We start from the raw sequence: 23,185 nt of genomic DNA on the forward strand, positions 1-23,185 counted from the left end.
GACAATGAGTCAAGTTCCCACTCAAACATAAATTATGCCAAAAAACACCCAAGATTATTTCAACTAATAAACACTTGGTTAAAAAACATGTCAAATCAACTTGGTCTTTACATCAATTTAACCGCCTCTTACCACAACCATTGCCTAAACCAAAGTGTGCTGCAGGAAGCGCCAAAAGATAAAGGCGATTGAAAACATTCTCACAGCGCTCCTCTAACTGTCATCACTCCTAGGGTTTCACAAAGCTTAGGACTCTGCACTTGGAAAAGAGATTCTCCCACAGCTGGGCTTGTGTTGTGAAAACCTTTTTAAGGATGTCAATGTCCTGGCTCTTGAAGACTAGAATTTGGGGCGAATACTGCACCAAAATTTAGTTCTTAAAAGAAATATTGAAGTCTTGTATCATGTCATGGTACGCAGTTTCAAAGCTCTTTCAAAAGAGTTGTCCTTATAAAAGACACCTCTTCGTGAGAAATACAATACTTGAAAATATGCACACTGCTATCCCAAGTTCATACAGATGCTGTTCATTAGCATATTAATTCTGTTTACAAAACTGTGACATTTGGACTTCAGATTTTTCCCAATTCCATTCCAACTCCCCTACTGAGTTTGTGTACCGATCATTAAAAAGATTGCCGAAGTGAAAAAATAGAATTCAACACAAAGGATACAAAGTGCAAAGTAACTTGTGATATGCTGTGTTTATAGATCCTGAAATTGTCTTCTCCAAATGATTGTTCTTTCCAAATTTTCACAATTACAGTAATGCAGAAGGCAGAGTTGGTGTGGTTAGCTCTTACCCAAGGGGCCTTTCCAATGTAAGTAGCATCTCTAATAGACCATTCTGACAAGCAATTAGATAAAAGTAAGGCAAATTTCCACCAGACAGATGAAAGGAATACAGCAGAAATGCATGTCAGCTAAAACACTGATTGCAATGCCATCCTCAGTAGCAGTTATAGCAGCTAAAAGCTGGTTTTCCTTATCAGGACTGAGCCACATTTGAGAGGCCATGCTGAAGTGTACCTTTTTCCATAACAGCAAGCCTTTTCCTTTGCAAGTACCATTCTGAAGCTAACTGTTGAAAAATAAATACTAAATTCATTCAAAACACTTGAGAAAAAAGTTCTCAGACAACCCAGTTCAACAGAAAACACATGTATCCAAACACAATGTCCTGTCTCCATATGTATTTCCTCCTACAGAATGGTGACATGAGCTAAAATTTCATTCCCACTGAGGGATCTGTTGACTAGGCATGGAAAGATGAATCACTGTTCTCAATGGAAATAATGACTCGTGACAGCAGTTAACTTCTCATATATAAAGTATCACATGGGCAAAGTTAGCCTTACTCCCTGCTGTAAATAATTAGTGGATTGCAACAAAATGTATTTCACTACCTAGCTTTAAAAAGCACTGGAGAATTAATAGTCCAGAGCCTTACCTGTGCTACAGGAAAAGTGCATGAGGAAAGGCAGAGCTTGATCTAGTTCAAACACCTTTCTGAAAGTGGACAAAAGCAGATGCTTGAGCAAAGACAACAATGGGAGCATCAACAGGGTGATCCTTCTAGCATGCCCTCAGCTGTCACTTAAGGATTTTAGCTGCCTTCAGAACATTCTGCTAAACTACCACAACCAAACTGTTTCTCTGTGCATCTCCCTGCTGGATGCACTGACCCCTCTGGCTCAGCTGTATCTGTGGCACTGACCTCTCTGGTTTAGCCATGTGCTGTACAATGAAGTACTTCACTTTGTTTCAATTCTGTGCCAAACTGATCCACTGAGTGTCCCCCACTATCATGCTATGAGCAAATAATTATTTCCATTTACTCCACGTGTACTGCTCAGAATATCTGAGTCCTAAACCACACGCCTCTTACACATTTTCTTGCCCGTTTGAACAGTCATGGTCTGCTAGTCCGAGGACATTGGAGCACAAGTAATCTGGTTCTGCTTTACATTTTATGGAGAAAGGGGATCAACAGCATCCAATTCCCAAACTATGTTTGCACAAAGGCATAATGATGCCTTCTGGTTTAGCTCACTTGCTGTGTTAAAGCTCTCTGGTTTCGGAGCAATGCTAGAGACTGAGCACTCTCAGAACAATGAGGGATCCCCTACAAACCCTCTTCGTTGAGTAGCAGTTGCTAACAACTACCTTGGGATTTCTTAGAGACAGAAGCACCTAATTAAATAGGCTGATAAGCCATCTAATATCATAATTTTCCTGCTACAACTCTGACACTAATACTTCAGTGAAACACATAGTGCTACATTGCAGCTTTGAGAAGCAACACTCACCCGGGAAGGAAGAAGGCTTTCACACCTCAGTGCTTAAATATCTAGCCAACCAGTCTCCTGCTATACACCTCATGGAGAAAGCAGGGCTTCTCCCAAGTAGGAATATACCCATGGAATTGTGGAAGTGCCCTCTGAAAACCAGCCCTAACTCTCTTCACTGCCTACAGCCAGGTAGGCTAGGCACATAGGCAAAGTGAGTGTGAAAACCTTCCTGAACACTCCTCTGCATATCTGAAAGTAAACATTTATGGTAAGAGATCTGATTCTGGACACAGAATCATCCTTTTTTATAAGGCGTCACAGTCTCAGCTCTTACAATTTTCCCCTACAGTGAAGTAAGTTTGCATATATGTATACTTAGACATTTTTAAAGATAGATAATTTTATATCTGTAAACATATAGGAGCTTTATTTGTGTCCCACAATAGGGTCCAGAGTTATTCACAGGCTTCCAGATGCCCTGTCCAGTTCAACCTGCGTGCATAGCTTGCGTAAGACAAAGGTGAAACTACAACATTGGTGGCCACTTCTCCAAGACTGTCATACACATTTTGTCAAGGGCTTCTTTCCTTGTTCCCTTCTGTCCCTTCATCTGCCAGGCCATCCTGAATCCCCAAGGCCAAGGTCAGCAGGTCCAGGGGTGCTCTGTGCTCAGTGCCAGGGTGGGCTGCTCCAGGGCAGGGCAAGGCCCCAGGGTACCTCAAGGAGCAGCACTGGCGAGTACCGCTGCTCCAGCATTAGACAATGGCCAAAACTCTGCCTTTGTTATACCTGCCGGGCCAGGGAGCAGATGACCAGGGTCTATGCTTAAGCAGGCAGCTGCAAACTGGACAAAGCTATTCCTCGCAAGTATTGTACAAGCCCTTTGGGAAAGCAGCCTTAAATCTCCATGGGGTTACGTCTTGCACAGGTGGCCTGTATAGCTTCACGGGATCCTGTTCTTAATATTTTTTTTCAAAGCTTGCTCACTACATTTATTACTGTAGTTCTGACTAAGCCTCCAAACTATTTTTACGGGCCCTGAACAATAGTAATCATTGAGGATCAAGTTCTGCTTGCTAAACTGAATTGTATCTAGTCCAGATTCTTAAAACCCCACATCTCTGACAAATTCTGTTGATCAGAAGAACATAAAGGATATCAATTTGGATAACGCTGGTTAACAGATATGTGAAGAAGACTACAAGAACAAGAATTTGCCATAAGGCTTCTTCATCATTCAGATCCTGAAGAAATGCAATGCATTGCAATACCTTCTTAACAACAACCTCTTCTTGAAAGGTGCAGTGCAGATGAAGTAAGATAAAGATGATCAGGTTTCTGAATCGTCACTCATGTCAACTTTTTCAGTGGCATTTAAGAACCATGTCTAGGACCTAGTAGGACATTAAGAAGTTATATGTATTGTTGTTCAAATAAAGCAACGTTAAATCTAGAATATACATTTGCAAAAGGCTACTTTCATTTTATCCAAAAAAGTCTGAAGCTTTTACTTAACTCTTTTGATGGGCAGCAAAAAATCAAATCTTTTGACTTACTCATAGAAGAGCAACTTAGTCCTATTTAATTTCAATTTCTGAAACAAGAAGCACTACTATCTACTGTTGAAGCATTAGCCTGTAACCATACACGTTTTAAAGAAATAACTAATATTAGAGGTGGGTATGTTTCAGCTGTGCAGCTCTAATTTGCATGAAGCTGACATTATGACCAAAACAATCTCACTATTTCAATGCTCTGAAGATAAACGTACAGAGTTTGTCTTAAACTCATTCAAAAAAATGAAATAATGTATGATAAAATGGTATTCCTGACATTATTGATACCAATGTTAAAAACAACAATCTACCTCATATTTATCATACATATGCATTTCTTCCTTATTCTTTCCTTTAGTTCTAACCATAAAAACCAAACTGCATAGTCAGTTTTACTTCTCAGTTATCATGAATACGATAACCCTCTCCTATCCCAGTGAATTTTATAGTTTAGTGGTTGTTATGGGATTTTTTGGCAGTGTGGGGGATTTTTTTTGGGGGGAAGGGTGTTTTGTTTGTTTGGTGCATGTGTGTGGTGGGTTTTTTTCCTCATTTTCTTCTTGTTTTTAACGTTATATGGCAAGAAAATTACTAAACCCTAAAGTGCCTTATAGTGAGTGTCTAGATTTGTTTCCTTAATTAACTAATATGCTTGTGTCAACAAGAGACCTTTAAAATGCTACATTTTGAGACCATCCAGATGATATTTAAAGGACAATACATTTATTCAGAGTTAGACTATCAATAAGAGTCAGAAAATACAGTCCCTAACCCTGTAACCCAGTCTTGCACATGCAGCCCTAAAGACTCTGATCTGCCTACCAACACAAGGAAAGCTTGCAGAATGCCACCATATGTACCCTAATGTTTACTGGATATTTGGTATTAAATGACACAGGACAGACTCTCTAACCTTACATTTAAAGCCTTACCTTTATTTTACCTCTGCAAATTTATTTAAGCAGAAAACTTAAATTTTGGTGTCAGAGGGAGTGTTAAGATCTGTGATAATTCCTCAAATAGAATTGCTTGCACTCCAAGGAACAACTAGCTATTCAAGGCTGCATATCATCTTAATCAAGGTAAATCCACTCTGGTGTTAACACTTTTTAAATACTTAATCACTTAGAACTGATTTGATCAGAGCACTAAGAAAAATTATCCTCTTAGAGAAAGAATGTAAATACTCTTAATGCCTGGGAACATATGATCACTACATACACACACCTGCTGTGGGTTAAAATGACTCCTTTACAACCACTCAGTAATGATAGGAGAAGAGGGTGTCTGCTTTGGATTTTTTTTTTTTTTCACGCTAAGCAAATGTTCACAAACAAACTTACATGTCAGAAGTTTGACCAGGAAGTATCTTTTTCATATATAAAAATATATGTGTATATATACATATATATTCACATTTCTATATACAGATATATAGGAGAGATGTCTGTACGTAACGCAGAAGCACGAGGACTCAGATGAAAAGGTGCACAGGTATTTTCAGAAGCGGCATTTAATGTATAACAAATTAGCATTATTTCTGTGCAGAAGAGGCACAGTGCTCTCAGGAGCTAAATATCAGCTTCTGATGAGATAATTCCAGTGAAGTCTTGCTAAGCAGCAAGCTAAGGAAGCTGGCTGTGCCTGCAGGCATATGATTCATTGCTTCTCTAAGGACTTGCATGTTAAATGCAAACATTATATTAAGTCACCTGTTCATGCCCTCCTCAATACACCTAAAAAACTGCAGACTTGTCCTCAGCTATGAGGAAAACACTGGTAAGAACGTAATATAATTGCCACCAAGACCAAAAAATGCATCTCCAATGGGCCTCTCCTGGCAGATCAGCCCATTTACAACACCTGCTGCTCAGGGAGCAGTTCCTTCCCAAATGTTCTCATTGGAACTGCAGGGCTGAACACTGGCATTAGAAGGGTCCCTACTGTGTCCCTCAGGTTCCACCTTCCTTATGCCTAGTTCCATGCTGTTTGTCACTGGCCATCGCAGAGGCAGGTGGACAAGCTTTCTACAGGTCTCTCCAGCACTGCCACACACGTAACAAAGCTCCCCCAAAATGTAGGACAACTGGTGCCAAGCAGTTAAGCTGAACAATAAGAAGATTCTGCCTTCATTTTAAGTAGCATTCTTCCAAAAGGATAAATAGGTGTTTTAAGTGGGCTTTTCAGAGAGGCCTTTACGGGGGTGGGGATGGGGAGGAAAGCATCCAGACCTTGGTGTTCAACTTAGGACCTTTCTGAACATCAGACTCGTGTAAAATATCCATAGATGCTCTCATTTATGTCTGCAAAATTCCTTTCCTCAACTCCCACCAGTCACTAGGCTAGCAGCTGACCGCAGACCTATTTTATTTGAACAAGTGGAAGAACAAAGAGAGGAACAAACAATAGCATGTGCTCCAAACCACCTCTGGAGCATGCCTTGCCCTTCCCCCGAGGACTCAGCTACAGTATAATCAAAACCAGGATGAAGTCACAGCTGCAGCCACAAATCAACAACTTTTGTCTTAACATGTGAACCTCATGTAGCAAAATTGTGGGGTCCTTATGCAGCAATGAAAGGAATATATGAGTTTTCTCTGTTTGTTCTATGCCAAAACACAGATGATGGCCTCAAGACCAAATTTCCAAGAGGGGAAAAAAAAAAAAGAAGAGTGAGCAGCTAGTGACAGAGCGGAGGTACACTCACCTGGCTCACTGACCTCCACTCTACTCTCTTTTTACTGTGAGGAGGCATTTTAACTCCACTGCTTTCAAGAAACTTCCTATTAGAAAGCTGCAGTTTCCAATGCATTTTTATTGCATTTTCCAGAGTTGCGTCATCAGAGCACAGCATATTCCAATGGGAGCCAAAAGTGCAATGCTGCAAGGCGTTATAATAAATAATAAGGAATGTGGTGGCTAGTAAAATCTGTAATGTGAACACATCCAAAAATTAATTTCACTGTGTACAGTTACTTTTAAAACTCAGAGCTTTTCATATTTTCCTGGCAGCCACATATACCCGCAGTCACTAATTATTATGAACAATATAAAAAAATATAAGTCGTCATTCAAAACCATAATTTTACTTTTGCTTATTTAAGGCAATAATCAATCTTAATTAAAAAAAAAATTCTTCAAAAACGAAAAACGAACTACAAAGCTGACTTGAGAATCCACTAGGAAGCTCACATTTCCTTTGTGTTCATTTTTCTGGAGGTGAACATAGATAATGAGAAATATTCTGCTGCCACAACATTAACAGACAGAACTAAGAATAATAAGAACAAAATGAAAGAATAATAAAAGACAAAGAAAACAAAGGAAAAAGCCTCCAAAACAACTGAAAAAAGAAATCCACATTCTTGTTACAAAAAGCGACTTTGATTCAAAAGACCAACACAACAATGACTTCCACTTCCACCAAAGCCTAGAAATTACCATTTTCAAAATTTGTTAGGAGCACCTTCTGACCCTTGGGCACTCTTGTCAAAATCAAGCAGTGGGATAAGCAGGATACAGGGCAGTGCAACTCAGTATTCCTGGCTCAGAGGTGAGGAGGGAACTCATGCCATTCATCTGCACGGCAGCATCCCTCACCCTCACCAAAACCCCAAACCTAAAACCTCAGTTCCACAGATGATAAGGTCTGATCTGCATAGAAAAGTTATGGTGAGAGGACTGGAGATCTGAGAGAGATTTATTTTCTTTTCATTAAATTCCGGGGAAAAAAATATTTAGAATATTTATCCAAATTTTTCTCTTGGATATTAAATATGGAGAATGAGGGCATAGGGAGTAGAGTGAGAAATCTTCCCCGGCCATGCATGTGTTGCTATTTTGTATTTGCAGCTGGAAGAGGAAAATGTCAGAGCCAATTTTTTGCAAAGATTATCCCAGATTATCCCAGTCAGACAAAAGAGATGTTAGCCTGCTGTTACATACTTAGGTATTGTCATGAATGAGAGAAGCAAGCAAGGAGAAAGTAACACAAAATCACCCTGGTTTTGTATTACAGAATACAAAGAAAACCTCAGAATTTCTCCAAAGTACCAAATCACTGAATATAATAAAGATTAGAACTTTATGATATACAAGGAAAATGTAGTCCACAGCTAAAAGAAAACCTTAAAAATCTAAAAAAGAGGAGAAAACTGAATTATTTCATTTCTGATCAGATACCAACAAAAGATTATTGCTCACTTTCTAGATAGCAGAAGAATATAGTAATTGATACAGATGGTATTGAAAATGTTTCGCTTAAAACAACACACAAAAAAATCCCAAACCAACTATTTGGAAATCCTAGGTTTAGATATAAGCCTGAAGTCCTACCAAGCATTCACACTCCTTGTGCCAGCATGACAAAACCAGTAAAATCCTTCAAAAGAGAAATGTTATTCTCAACAGTCTCTATGAGTTAAGAACTCTGCTATCAAACAGCACACAAAGAATTAGTCTGAATTTTAAAAGATACAGCTCATGAAGGAAACAGACATTAAGAGATAGATAAGAAAGAAAACCCAGGGCTTAGGAAGAATAAAAATTAATTTATTCTCCTGAAAGCTGTCTAAAGGTGGGGAATTCCAGATGAGGGGGAAGTTCACAAACTTTCAAAAGCTTAGCTCATATGTGTTCTGTGTTGCTTGGATGCAAAAAGAGATAAAAATCAAACCAAAACCAACCAAGCAAACAGAAAAAAAAAAAAACAAACCAGATGTAAAATTTCTGCGAAGCCCTGAAAGCCATACCTGGGCATTTCACTTAACTTCAATAGCCACCAAAGAAATAAAATGATAAAATTAAGAACAATCCACTCACTATTACAGAAAACTCTTGAACATTCACTGTCAAAAACAGTAATCTAAAGCAGAGCATCCCAAACAACACTGCAGGAAAAAAACAACAAAGTTGGTTTTGAAAAGTTATTTTATTCATGTCTGTCTTGGTAAAATTAGGGAGCATGCGTGGATTCTCCCACCTCCTTCTCCAAACAAGGCATCTCCTCTTACAGTAAGCTGCAAATGATCAAATCAATAGAATAATGATCTCGATTGTGTTTGCCAGCTCTCCATAGACATGAGTTCACAAGAGAGGCAGCCACGCAGCTTCCTCAGACGTTAATAAAGACTTTTGATCTTTCTTTGAAGAAACTTTTCTCAGGATATTTAAAAGTCTGTGGTTTATTTTCATGTGTGGGGAAAAGCAACGCTGAGTGGATCGCTCCCACACAAATGTCTCTACAAATCCACGCTTGTCAAAAATACCCTTGAAGAAAATTAATGCATATGCACTTTGAAGGTGTACAGTTTTACTCAATAGTCCTCGGTGTGGTCTCTGCTGTCTATGTCATGACTCACAAAAACCAACCAACCAACCAACCAACCAAACAAAAAAGAGTAAATTGGAAATTGAGACGACTGCAAGGGTTAAGAAGTTTGGATCTCAGATACCCAGACCAAGTACTGTGGGGTAACAAATTAACTTACACTAGATAATATATATTAGACAATCCTTGCTCACTAATCATAGATTTTTCATTGAAAACAAAACCAAGATACTTCAGAAATTTGTGTACTTCTATTGCTCTAATGATGAAAGCTTATAAAGGACAATTTATTTCATATATGCCATGAGCATCAAGCACAAGAGCATTATACAGATACACACTTGGTACACAAACATTATTTAAAACATTGCATGTGTGTGTATAGAGACACATACATACACAAATACAAGAAGTATCATTTTTCTCTTCCTTTCCTTTTGCCCACAGCTATTATAGCTAATAACATCATAACACTATATTTCTTCAATTAAATTCTTTTCAGACAATTTTGATTATATGCTGCTTATACCACATTACCAGCATGTTTAAAGGCACAGAAGACAACTGTCACAAGCACTTTGCCAGAAAAAATTTCCCTTCCATCAGGAAGGTAGGACTATACTACAGTAAACACAGTGGCCACTGAAGTGGTGCTGGTATGTGCAACTGTGTACATGCAGGGAAAGATAATCACTCTGAAGCCAGAGATGTAAAAATTGCTCTGGACTGGGAAAATTTCTTTTGCCTTTTATGTCAGTGTCTAATTACAAAACAAGTATGAAACATTTTACCTTAAAAAGAAAGAAAATCCAAACCTAAACCCAAGGAAGCAGACAGAAGAAAAAAAAGTTCTCCATGTTAATCTCAACCCTCTCTTCCCAGCAGTGGAAAGTTAAAGACATTCTGCCTCTTAATTATTATTCCTCCTTAGCCTTTTGAACCCATGAATACATGGGCTTATACTAGTGTTGTCACCCTGCAGCAGCACATTGAAGCTACAGTGCACATACAACTTCAGAGTCATTCTCCCACTACAACCAAGCCCTTGGCTTTGTATTGTGGTCTTACGGCCTCTCTAGTTCCTCACAGAGAAGACAAATCACCTCAAACCTAACTACAGAAACTATATACCTATAATGTAATAAATACACTATAATTTTCCAGGATTGCCATCAATTTAGCAAAATGCTGGACCATAAACTACAAGAGCTGAATTCCTGTGGAGAAGTGAGGAGAAGAGTTTAATAGAAGTTATAAATTTGTTCCAAATTATGACCAGAGATAATGAAAAAAAATCAGTCCATGTCTCAAAGTACTGATTTCTGAGCTGGAACCTTTGTGAGATCCAGGCCTTCCTTTCAGATTTCAAAACAAATACCTAGTTTTGCCAGAGAAATGCTGTGTGACTCATCAAGGAGCCAAAACTTTTTATTTTCTCAAGGATCATCACAAAGAGCTCTATTACTCTATTACTGCTTGGTTTTATGGACCATCTGAAGAATCTCACTTAGAACAAGATTTGACAGCTCTGAATAGGAGTATGCATTCCTAACCATACACTCCTAATGTGAAAATTTCAAGTATGTTTAAGGTGAGCAGCTTATGCTTTCACGCAGAGCATTGTGAGTGTGAGCCCTTTAAAACTGCCACAGGATGAACTCAAATATGTGCACAAACACCACCTAAGACTTGGCAGGAAATGGGCTGAGATCACTTAATCTACAGAAAGGGCTTAACTGGAGCTCAGAGCCACAAAACCAACCACTGGCCACATGGCACAGGTTTTTTTCTACTTCCAGGCACAAAATCCTGCGGTGTGTGAGTGTGTATCTATCTATGTATATATCTATACATATCTATATATCTATCTATATAGTGTATATATCTACATCTATATCTATATATACCGGTGGTTAGAGACATTACAAGAATGAAGTCCAGATCCCAAGTTCACACACCAATGATGAAATGACAGACAAGTGACACATTCTTCAAAAGGACTGGTCGAAATCTCCCACACAAACTCAGCCTTCTAAAGATGACTGTAAGCTTGTACATTTGCAATACAGACCTGGGAAGATTTCACCTAACCACAGTCATTACATATGTGCAAAGCTCTACAGGATTGGAAGTGGGAGGAGAAGACAACAGATGGTGGAAATTTCACAGTATCTTTGCTGTGAGCAGAGTAACAGGACAACTCTAACACAGTTCAAAAGGCATCTTTCTGTCTCAGAGGAGGCTCCCTGTATCCAAGGGATGAGGAATCTGACTTGTGGTCAGATGAATATAAACCACGACCAGCACAAAAATGACATCCAGTTCTCACTCATGCACTTTTCCTGTCTGGGAGCATTCATATCCTCAGCTGAATACACATTTTCTCACCATTTGAGTAATTGCTGTTCTTGCAAGATCCCCAAGGGCTTCAGAGACCAAAATTTGATGAGATTCTGTGAAAGGGGAAACAGACTGCTGATTTATTTTATTTCTCCTGCTTGACTTCCTGCAACTCTGCACGCCAGGTAAGCACTCCTGCAACAGTTTTCCCAGATAACCACCTTAATCTTGCACAGTTTCCCTGCCAGGATGGAAATACACACTTATCCCTGCGTGAGTCCCTGGGTGAAGAACTCACTAGAGTCCCTTCTCACTTACTGACCAGCTTGTGCACCCAGAACATCACAGAAGCTACTGAGAAGGAGCGCACAGCCCAAGCGCGATAGTTGGTCATGGTATGACAGAACATCCCTCTGGACAGAAGCCACTGCAAACGGTTTCCAGGAAAACACTAAAGCAGTCTACCCAGAAAGAAAGGCTGCTGTCTTTGGAAGTGGTGAAGTGGTGTAAATCTACCACAAAGAAATGTATTTCCACTTAGGGGAAGAATGAAAGTCCTAAAGGCATTCTGTCAGAAGGCACCAGTGATGCTGTGAAAGGGACAGATCCTGGGATTCCAACTAATAAAAAGACTTCTTCATGTTCTCCCACAGTTCAGCAAGGCTCATCTGCTACCCTAGAGGCCACACCAGGACTACAGAAGAAGACAAACAAGCTTTTTTTTCTAGTGGAGGATGTGATGTGGTTCAGTCAGAAGTGCCTTCCCATGCCTGGATACTACCTGTCATACAGCCACACATGAACAGGGACAGGAGATTAATTTCTCCTGAGGTATGAACATGAAGCTTCAAAGTAGGCTTTGCTACACAGGGAAGGGAAAAGATAGTCGGTAGACCTGTATCAACTAAGGTGAGACCACCATTTTTCTTGCCCCAAACTACATAGTCATTTCCAAAAGACATCATGTTCTTTGCACTTTCCCATTACACTGGTATGATGAGCAATCACATCTCACTTAAAAGTCACTCTATTGGTAGGAGTCTTATCAATTTCAGCAAATCAAAAGCATTGCCCTTTAAGGGATGTTAAAAACCAGAAAGACATGATTTCTTGCTTAGTCACAGATTTTTGGAAGAAACAGCAAGTTCTCAACTATTCAGGGTCCTTACCCTGGGATTAAGGGAAGATTTGGTCCTGTGAGGGATTTTGTTAGCTCATAAGTCAAATCACTGAGAAAGAGAAAACACTAAAGGGGAAAATAAATGGGAGAAAAAAGGATGTCTCTTAAAACCCAATAATGAAGTCATCTCTGAAGGGTATTTCGGGTTTTCCCACAAAAGTGCAGGGATTTCTGAACCACCTGCTTATTCACCGCTGCCAAAGAGACAAATGCAGTTTCATCTCCTTCAGAATATGATCGAGAGGGTGGAGACCACATTAACATCATAGAAACATTTGGTAATTTATTCATCCATCTCCTAAGCAAAGTATATTTTTGACCCTTCAGATTACTTGTTCATCACCAAGAAGAGGAAAACTTCTCCTTTATATGCAGAAGGACCACATGTTCAGAAATCAGCAAGGTCTTTAAAAAGCAGAACAGAAACCAAATTATAAAACAAACAAGAACATGAACACTGAGAATAGATCCAAACTTTGCTGAGTGTGTTACTTGCAATAATTTGATTTAGCAGAATGTTTCAAGGTAACCCATCCTCACTCCATTTTGAATCTAGAACTAGCCTACCAAGCTGCAGGGAATCCAGTGAGTCTGGGCACCCATACATTGTGACTTCAAGCAAGATACCAGTGCAAAATCTTCAGTAAAACAGACATCTCATAACGTGAAGGAAAGCCCAAAAGTGCATAACACACTTCTGCTCTTCAATTAGCACAATTATGGAACATTAATCTCTATTAAGTACCCACTGCACGGTGGTCTATGATTTCAGCAGACGATGACTTCATGATCTGGATCATCCCTTCCAATCTTCTTTTATTTTTGACGCAAGCAAGGGTTCACAGTGCATTGTATGAAAATGCTGGCAAGTACTCTTCTCTTCTGTTCACATATCTACAATCTCTGCTTTTTAGTAACTGACCCAAAACAGATGAAAGATCACAAGCGCAAGGCAAGGCTTGCACACTTGATCAAATCTTTCTTAGTAGTTGTTGTTTACTGTTTTCTAAGGCATCTCATACCATCATCCTTCTAGGTGGTACAGAGTAACAGGGCTTGAATTAGCTGCTATGCAGAAGTTTACCACAAGATGAAAGAGTCAGTTCTCCAGGAGAAATCACAGAGCCTCTGTGAACTACAATCTCTGTTACAAAAAGAAACACTTCTTCCTTACCTCTTTTTTGCACGACAGCTTTCCTGTATATCATTATAGAACGTGAGTGAAAATAGGTTCAGACAGATACGCAAAAAGGCAAATTTTATGCTAATTAGTCTAATTTTGAGAGCCTGGGCTCACTATTTTGGGTGCCTGAGACAATTGATAGTCACAGATTTTATGAGTCTATTAACATTTTTACCTTGTGGGGAAAAAAAGAGTTATTCTTCTATTACCATTCAAAAACATGGAAAGAGTTGCTCAAAACAGAAAATAACCCAACATACCAAAATAACACATGTGGAAAATTTCAAATGACACTACTTCTATCTTGAATGTCAAGGTAGCTGGATGGAATGTTTATTTTTGTCCATTTCTGAGGTCCCGCTTTGCTACACCAGCAGCTACACTGTGAGGTAATCAGTTCAGAATTGCCCTTCTGTTACTCATACCTACCTCCTCTGAACCACACTAGTACTAGCATCCTTATGTAAACAGACAACACCACAAATAATAATGCCTGTCAATGTGCAGGTAATCAGAAGGCTTACATAAATCAACTGAGAAAGAATGTGTTAGTAAAGCAGGCTACTACTACCAGAGTGCTTGTGTGCCTCTTCCAGCTACATTCAAGCACCATTAAAAAAAGTGCTTAAGGCATACATTTAGCATGTCACTTCAACCTCTAATAATTCATGCTAATTGCTCAATTTGATAAATATTTGCATTAGCAGATTCGATAGTTGGCACTGGCATTCAGCAATGTCAGAAGACAGTAAAAGTGTATGCAAGAATTCTCAACAAGAAAATGAAAATGCTCTCTGGGAGACTGCAAAGACACCATCCCCATGGGAATGCAGCCTATCTGGCAAGTCATCCAGCTTTCACAGGGACTAAGTGCCTTTTGCCAGTGCAATAAGGACTGATTTACCTGATTAGGAAGGAGGCATGACAAGCCTAAAAGGGAGTCACAGCTATCCCTCTGCAGCTGTGAAAAACTGTGTGGCATGGTGTCTTGAAGCCAACAGCGTGCATACAGTGTAAGAGAAAATGCAGGGGAGGCTGTCCTTCTTGGCAGGATTGCTGAGACTACTGTCTTTCCAAGTTTAGAATTTCCAGGTGCAGCCAGCTCAAAAAGTCTGAAAAGGTACAAAACTCCTCCTTAAATACAGCTTTGTTTTTCCTTCTACAAGAAATGTCATATTGACACTTGTTGTCAACAAGTATGATAGCAATTTCATGTCCAGCTGAGATTGCTGCTGCAACTGGCACCTATGACAGAAAACCACAAGAACTTCTTGGACTATTTATGCCTTTCACAGTGTCCTGTGCTTGCGGCAGCAAAGCACACAGACAAACTCTGAGTGCATTCAGGTTACCTAATTTATCTTACAAATTCCTGCATCTTATAAACACAAGCCTTTAACTGTACACAAAAGCCAAGCAGGCTTTCAGCATCTTACGCTCAAAGGAAACCAATGGTCTTCTTCCAAAGTAATATTACTCCATCAGCAATGTGCAAAAGGCGAGTAAGACTAACAAGCAGACCACAGCAAATAAAGGGAAACTATATTTGAATGAATGAACCAGAATGAACACTAGGATAAACACAAACTAATCATCACCCAGCTAACATCACTGCCATCCTGCTACGAACAACTCTACATTTCCTCCATGCACTATAACAAGCTCCCATCCTAACGTGACACTGTTTGATGCTTCACACAACAGGTTCCACTGCACACTGCCATGCAAATCTGACAAGCCTTACTTTTTTGACACCTGGAAAAATCAAGGTTTTCTAACTGAATACAAGCTATTATGAGTGCTTCAAATCAGACTAGAAGAGACTTCAGCACTACAGAAAATGTCACTTGCTTTTTTTGTAAAATTTTGATAAATTCTCCCCACTCTCAGTCATCATCCATTAGAAACCAAAAGCTTCTTCCACCTCCTCTGTTCTTGCAGAAAAACAACAAAAGGAACTGTTTGTAGCATTGAGTGGAAAATTACCACAGTTAAGGAGAGCAGTCACAGGGTTTAGGATTTAGAATCTGGTGGAAGGGAGTGGGGGAGGATGCTTGGGAAGAACTTTATCAGCCACAGATTTGTTGGGTCAAAAGGCAGCTACACAGTCATCTCCTGCCTATCATAGGCCATAACTATTTTCTGGACCTTGCAGCAATTAGCTTTACAGTTTAATAAGAAGATTTGTGCCTTATTTGTATTTGGAACGTGTTTAATTTCACCTTTGAATCACACGATCAGGTTTTTGTTTGGTAGATGGTATCTATGACCACGGTTTTCCAGTAGAGCTGCACTATAATCCATTCACACCTTAATCTAAGTGGTGATAACCAAAACAGAGTTCCTGAGGTTAATCAATATTTACACAGTGTTAGTCATTTATCTGCAAAGGCATTAGAGTGTGTTTCCTTAACAGTGGCACTTCAAAGGGGCCTAGTTAGGCTAAGTCTCCCTTCTACCAGGTACTAACACCTCTAGAGTGCTTAAGAAATATAGTAAGGTTTTATACTACATGGTTTTCAGAGCTGGATAAGTCATGAATGGCAAGGTAGTTTGGTTTTGGAGGTGGTAGTGGTGGTGCTGTGGAGGCAGCATTTCCAGTGTTGCTCACTCTTTGCAGCCTGGATGTATTTGCTAACCCCTACATTTTGCCAAACATGGATAATGCAACCACATAACTCGTAGTGGAGGACCACTTTTGTGCTCTCCCTTGGAAAGACAAGTAAAAACAGAATACTGTAAGGGCTCAGAACAGAAAGATCTTCCTAGTGAAAACCTTCTAAATCTAAATTTGCCTCATCATAATAAGTATTTACCTGAAGGGTGAGGCAGGCCCTGTCTCTTATGGAAAATGTGGTGTGTGGTGATGTGCCTGGCACTGCTGCTAAAGATGCTCCCTTTGCAAATGCTGAGGAGGGAATTGCTACAAGGTGTTAAGACCAGTACAGACTCACTTCACTACAGACACTCAGCAAGGATCACAGCCCAGTCCTGTTGGTTTACACAAGGTTGTCAGCTTTTGTTGAATGACAAACAGCCCTGTGTGGGAGGGAAAATTACTACTGTGGAGGTACCAACACCCACCATCAACTATAGTGATAATTTTATAATCTCTGTTAGTTAAAACAATTACTTTTTTCCCCAACTTCCTCCAGCTTCAGAGATACAAACCATGCATTCCAGAAGCAACAGCACCGAAAGCCCAACCAGACCAAAGCTGAGCCAGCCAAGGCCAAAAGATCAGCGTAAGGAAGAGGCTGGTTACAGTGGGAGAGGAAATGTGCAAAGGCAGCAGAAAGAGAAGGACGAGGGAGCCCAAGCCAGTACAATCCTAAGAAGCCCTAAGGCAGAGAAAAAACAAAGAAGTTCTTTCAAGAAAAGGGAGGATCTCTCTCGTGATGACTTGCTATTTCTTCTTAGTGTCCTCGAGGGTGAATTACAGGTAATGTATTGTCTTATTTTACATTTCAAGTTAAAAGATACACCATCCCAGCCCCGCATTTGCCCATGAACCACAAACACAAGCTGATGTTATGCTAAGGAAACACCTCACCTAATCTGATACAGGACAAATATGAACTGCAAAGTACCCCTCCCCCCCTAAAATTATAGCTCTTAGAGCTATCAGATGGGAAATGTGATCTTTATACCCCACGTAACTTCTCAAAGCCGAGAACTCACAAAACTTTCCAGTTGTGCTGCCCCATTCTAAATCTTTTGAATACAGACTGTTTGTCACTGTAAAACTGATATGGAGAACATATTACAAACCTTTAAGATCTTTTATTTAATTATTTATCCCCCCTCTCCTATGAAGTCATGAGCATTACTCCCTAAGAATCAGTATGTGCCAGACTGTGCAAGAAGTAACTTGCTCAACAGTGTTCTAACATCTTTTGCTAGAAAAATCAACATAGCCATTTTATTTCCCATAATATGAAGCATAAGTGTTGCATGCCACTTAGCCCACAAGACACTGGATTTTGAAGAGAGAGCATTTTCCTACCTAGGAAAGGAACCAGCTGTCAAGTGGTAAATGATGCCTAACCTGGTCAAACGTAATTGCAGGAAGTGGGAACCAGATTTCCAGTGAGCAAGTAAAATACTTCTGTGACAGGCTTATTGCACAGAAGTAATGACAGCCACTTTAAAACTGCTCACAGGCAGAGGAAAAAGCAAACTGGCCAAAGGGGTATAAATGGGTGTAGCACATGGTTTCAGAGTTTATTCCCTAAACAGTGCCCGGGTAGTTCTATTCTTAACATATGTGTATATGTTTATGTAATAACACATACATGCTTAACAGAACACGCAGGTGATATAAATATTTAATAGATGTACCAATCTCTGAGGGTAGGTCCAAGGCAAACTTCTACAGATTGTTCCATTATGCAAACAGAACAACTTTCATGTTTGCAAAACACTTCTCTCCTGCTCATTTGGCCTTTCTTAATTTAGATAAAATTCAGATGTCACACAATCCTCCAGAACACTTCTCTCTTCCTCTCAGTAAGAGAGATTTTTTTAAATACATATAAATATGTTTATTTATATTACATGCACGTTATTCATTACACTTGTGTAATATAAATATATAAATATACATACACACACACACTTCAATTCTTAAGATTTAAAATTGGAATAGAGTGAAATGAGAAACCAGGAAACAATGAGGCTAACGTGAACATTTTAAATCATGTCTGAAATTCCAGAGGAAACACTATGAATGAAAAAGGCAAGAAGTCACTTTTTATTCCTAGTTTTCTACCTCCTGTAATGCCAAGTTAAATCTCTGAAGATCAGCTGTCAATCCAACCATAATTATGTTTCTAAGTTAGATGCCATCACTTGCCAAATTCCAGAACATTTAAGATGCCCAAAGATCACTCTTATACTTTTTTCTCATAGTGCAAAGGATTAGAAATAGACTACCTTGTATTCTGAACTTGTTTTAAAAGTCATAAATAGGGATACAGAAGTCTTCCAGCCAAAAGGAGCCAGAATGAAAGTGTTATCCTTTCGTATACATCCTTCTTTCTGATTTCCTTCCTTCCTATTCTACCCCTCTAGGATTAGCACATACTTTTTTCCAACTGAGATCATTGCAGACAATGGATGTTTGAGACAGTGCATGCAGTTATGTCAGTCAATGCAATAGAGGCAGGGGACAACCTCCACCACCAGAGGATGCAGGGTGGGGGAAAAACACCAGACGTGGACACGTCTGTAAGGGGATTAAACTACAGAAGCCATCTGCACCCAAACCATACAGAATGTACGACACTTTCAGGCTTCAAGAAGCATCCTAGCATCTTGCACTAACAATTTGAAGTCAGTTTCTAATACTACAAGTCAAACTTTGCACTGAAATTTTGTTTTGTGAATGCTACACGCTGGTCCGCTAAAAGTAATACAATGTCATCATTAACAAAGTTCTTAGGCTTTGATGAAGGTTCTGAAGATTTTGGGGAGTCTATACTGAACAAGCAAAATACAAAGATCAATACTTTCCTTCATGCTTTTCAACTGTCTTCACATTACTATTTTGGGTCATTTTACATATACAGGAATATTTACAATGTTTTTCAGTTTTCTTAAAATCAAAAGCAGAGAACTAGCCTGTAGAGACATTTATAAAGTTTAACAAGACAAAGCCTTACTTTGTGTTTCTGCAGGCCCAAGATGAAGTTATAGGAGTACTTAAGGCTGAAAAAATTGACTTGGCTTTGCTTGAAGCACAATATGGCTTTGTTACTCCCAAGAAGGTGTTAGAGGCACTCCAGCGAGATGCTATTCAAACAAAGGCTGAGCAATGGCAAGAAGATATCTATGAAAAACCTATGGGAGAGGTAAGAACAAGTAATTGATATTTAAAAGGAGTGTCAGTGACAGCAGAACAAAGTCCAGATTCCAGCTGGGACCCAAATTTAATGATCCTCACTTGTACTGGGGGCTTTGCGCATTGAGAGACATGATTCTGTCTAATTCAGACTCTGGTAATCAGCATTCTATTCTTGACACCATCATCTTCCCCCCCAACAACCCTCCTTTCCGTCATCCGTATTCACAGCCCATACAAACAGAAGCTTCCTTGATCCCACTTTGTTCCTGAAGGCCACTGCCAGTAGGTGCCCATTCAGCAGAAATGACACAGCTGTCTACCTTCGCATATCCCAGCTCCCACTAATTTGGGGGGAAGTCACAGACCTTCTTGGTCTGAGTAGTTACTATAATAAGCTGGCATTAGAAACTTCATCCAGGCAGGAATCTATTATTCTCACATTACACCTAAGCAACATTTAGTTTAATTACACTGCAGCAGCAGCCACCATACTTTCTGAACAATGTTATCTGAATAATTTCCGCCCTGCAATGCAAATCACTGGATATTAAAACCCCTTCACATCAGAATGTGTTTTTTTATCCTGGCTAATTGTCTCCAATTCACATAAACATTTTTTAATGTGCTGCTCAGTATAAATAAACACCATAAAAATAAAAGCAGAAACTATGAATAAAATTCTCCTACCAAGCGTTTTTCAAATTGAGCAGAAATGTACCCAAGGATACAGAGATCATTTCAGAGAAAATTATAGGAGGCAAAAGGTCAACACTCATTTCAGAAGCTCAAAGGTTAAAATCTCTGGATATAATCTGAAACAGGCAAAGTTCAAGTGTAAAGGTTAATTTATTTTTAACATTGTGGCATTATGTCACAGAAACTTTGAGCACAAATGGAAATAATTTGAGGAGAAGTCGAAAGAAGTTTGAAAACCCAAGCTCAGTCTGTTACTTTACATGTAAAGTTTATACACACTTGTTCCTTCTCACAATTAATGGCAGAGAAAGAATTTCTAACACCATTGGATTTGGCAATTTCAAAAGGCAAAGAAAGTTAAATATCGTGAGAGCAACTGAAAGGCTAGAAGGACCACTGGCCACTCCTTGGTCTTGGTAAACCAAAGGATGCTGTAGAAGGCAGGCATTCCACAATTTCATTTTCAAAATCCCCCTAAATTATGTCAGAAATACACTTAGAGGTTTTTTTGTATTTTTAAAACATACAGGCAAATCAACTGAGAGATGAAATCAGCCACAAAGTCTGGGAACAGACCATTTAAATTTGCCCTTTGCCATACCTTTGTATCTGCCTGTGCATCTCACCCTTGACAGTTTAGCCTTGTAGCCCCAAACACAGAGGATCTTCCCAAAACTCAAGTGAAAATACAATGAATTTCAGAAGGCAACATCCTCTCACAACTTTCTTATATATTCTAATCTTTAAGTTTCTTGGCAAATTTGGTTGAGAATGTAGTGGGAAAATCTGGTGACTAGACAATTTTACTCATTGGGAACAGGATTCATAGGTGAAGAAATGTAGCAAATCCGAAAACAGCAGTAATACATCTTCCTTTGCAAAATGTATGAGGAGTGTGACAGACTAAAACCATGTTTTCCTTTCCTAAGAGGAGAGTTTTTCATTTACTTTTTTAAAAACTGAGGGCTTTTTCAGTCAAACTTGCTCTACAGCTATTTCTTTCTATCAGATAAGCTTAGTCTTACTCCTCACACTTGAGGGGCATAAAAGAAAACAGGCTTTCATTTTGTTTTTGCTTCTGACTAAAAGCCCTGAAAAGATTTTCCATCTTTGCACAGTTTATAAATTGAGACCAAGTCAGTTATTCACCAAAAAATCTGTCTTCAGATCAATTGCCACTTCTCTTGAATAGAAAACAAAGAGTATTCAACATTCTAGTAAATACAGAATAATAATATAAGAATCATTTTCCCACACTCAAAAAACCCCAGGTTTTTTATTAAAGAATCAAAAAAATATCAGAGAAGGTGATGTAGGAAAAAAGACATAAAGAGGAAGATACTGCAGAACTAATGGTGTCTTTTTCTCATATTTCAAACCTTCATAGAATTAGAAAGCAGATTCCGGTTTCTCACTGTCCCCAGCTTCCAATAACACAGCCAAAAGATTAAAAAAAAGTGGGTGCCTTACTGTTTGAAATGGGATGAACAATAACTCCTACCACTTGGAGATCTCCTTAAAAGCAGCAAAACTAGAGGAAAGCTTATATTCTGCATCCATGAAGGGTAATTAAAAATATAATCCATTTTTAAAATCCCAAGGCCAATCAACCTGGGGAAAGATGCACCCTCATCAGCCTTCTAAGACAGTATATCTGATTGTATCCTCACAAAATCTTCTAAGTGTTGGTCAAACCTTTCCAAGGACGACAGCTGTAGAACACCAATAATTTAGTCAGAGGAAGAGCCTGTTGACAATGCAGCATTCAGGAAAAGAAGACCAACATATCTGCATGGAAATTTGGCTCAGCCAGGGTTGAAAAAGGCAAGTGCTCACATAGTCTCTGGTAATCCTAAACTCAGGGTTATACACTTACAAACAGTGACCCTGAGAATGCTTTTACCCTGGACTTTGGATAAAGAAATGTAACACCACAAAACAGTCTAAAAAGAGGAAGATGAAGAGTTCAGATCCAATGTAATGGATTTGAGATATACCATCCTAGTTTGACTTCAGACACGAGTTGGAGGCAAAATGTATTTAAACTATTAAATTTGTGTGAAATTTTAGCTTGCTGAACTATTCACAGTTACGTAAGGCTATGCCTCTTATTTTCCATTGTACTGTACAGCCTGTTCAAGTATTAATTCTAGCGAAAAGCCCATATGTTAGGAAGAACAAAACAACAAATCACTTAATTAAGATTTTATCACTTTAATTTTCAACAGAAGACATTTATACTGCTGCTTATTAGTCCTCTGTGGTTTTTAGCTAAGAACTGTGTAGCCTGAGTAATCCTGTGTGTGTTCATATAAATGGATATTTCTGCATGGGCAGATTTAGCATTTGGACAGAGTAATCTGAGGAACCCAGGGCTGCTGGAGATGCTTCCGTGTGAGGATCTCACACTAGCAGGGGTTCACACAACTTCTCCCTCTTCCCTGCTGGATATATGGGAGTCAGCCACAAGATCCCACAAGGAAAATGCAAAAGTCAAATCTGCTGACCAGGGAGGTGCCCTTATTTCGCTGAGGAACACAACAGAGTTTCCCAACAAACCACACAGAAGTTCAGCAACCCAGTACGAGGTTCTGCTCTGCTTGCTCCTGCAGGGAGGGAGAGGTGCTGCACAGGAACACACACAGGTGCCACAAGGCCAAATGCCCATACCCATTACACATCTTATATGCAGATCTCAAGTGTCTGCATTAATTGTGACGTAGGATCTGCTGTCTCTCCAGTTCTGTGCTCTATGGCCCACCTGT

The 23,185-nt window shown here is 39.3% G+C and overlaps 2 protein-coding genes across 3 annotated transcripts in view; one reads left to right on the forward strand and one right to left on the reverse strand.

Moving 5' to 3' along the window:
• The window catches only part of CMSS1 (cms1 ribosomal small subunit homolog), a 230,219-nt gene that overhangs the window by 131,027 nt on the left and 76,007 nt on the right, over positions 1 to 23,185 (reverse strand). The window lies entirely within an intron of this gene.
• FILIP1L (filamin A interacting protein 1 like) overlaps positions 1 to 23,185 on the forward strand; it is a 191,428-nt gene that overhangs the window by 94,012 nt on the left and 74,231 nt on the right. For both annotated transcript variants that reach the window (XM_027904572.1, XM_027904573.1), the window contains 2 exons: positions 17,035 to 17,321; positions 19,558 to 19,731. In XM_027904572.1, coding sequence (XP_027760373.1) covers positions 17,052 to 17,321; positions 19,558 to 19,731 — 444 coding nt within the window. In that variant the 5' untranslated portion in view covers positions 17,035 to 17,051. The remainder of the gene's footprint in view (positions 1 to 17,034; positions 17,322 to 19,557; positions 19,732 to 23,185) is intronic.

The sequence above is a fragment of the Empidonax traillii genome, unplaced genomic scaffold (assembly GCF_003031625.1).
Source record: "Empidonax traillii isolate 1590-97213 ecotype Southwest subspecies unplaced genomic scaffold, ASM303162v1 scaffold1067:size500408, whole genome shotgun sequence".
NCBI classification, from domain to species: domain Eukaryota; kingdom Metazoa; phylum Chordata; class Aves; order Passeriformes; family Tyrannidae; genus Empidonax; species Empidonax traillii.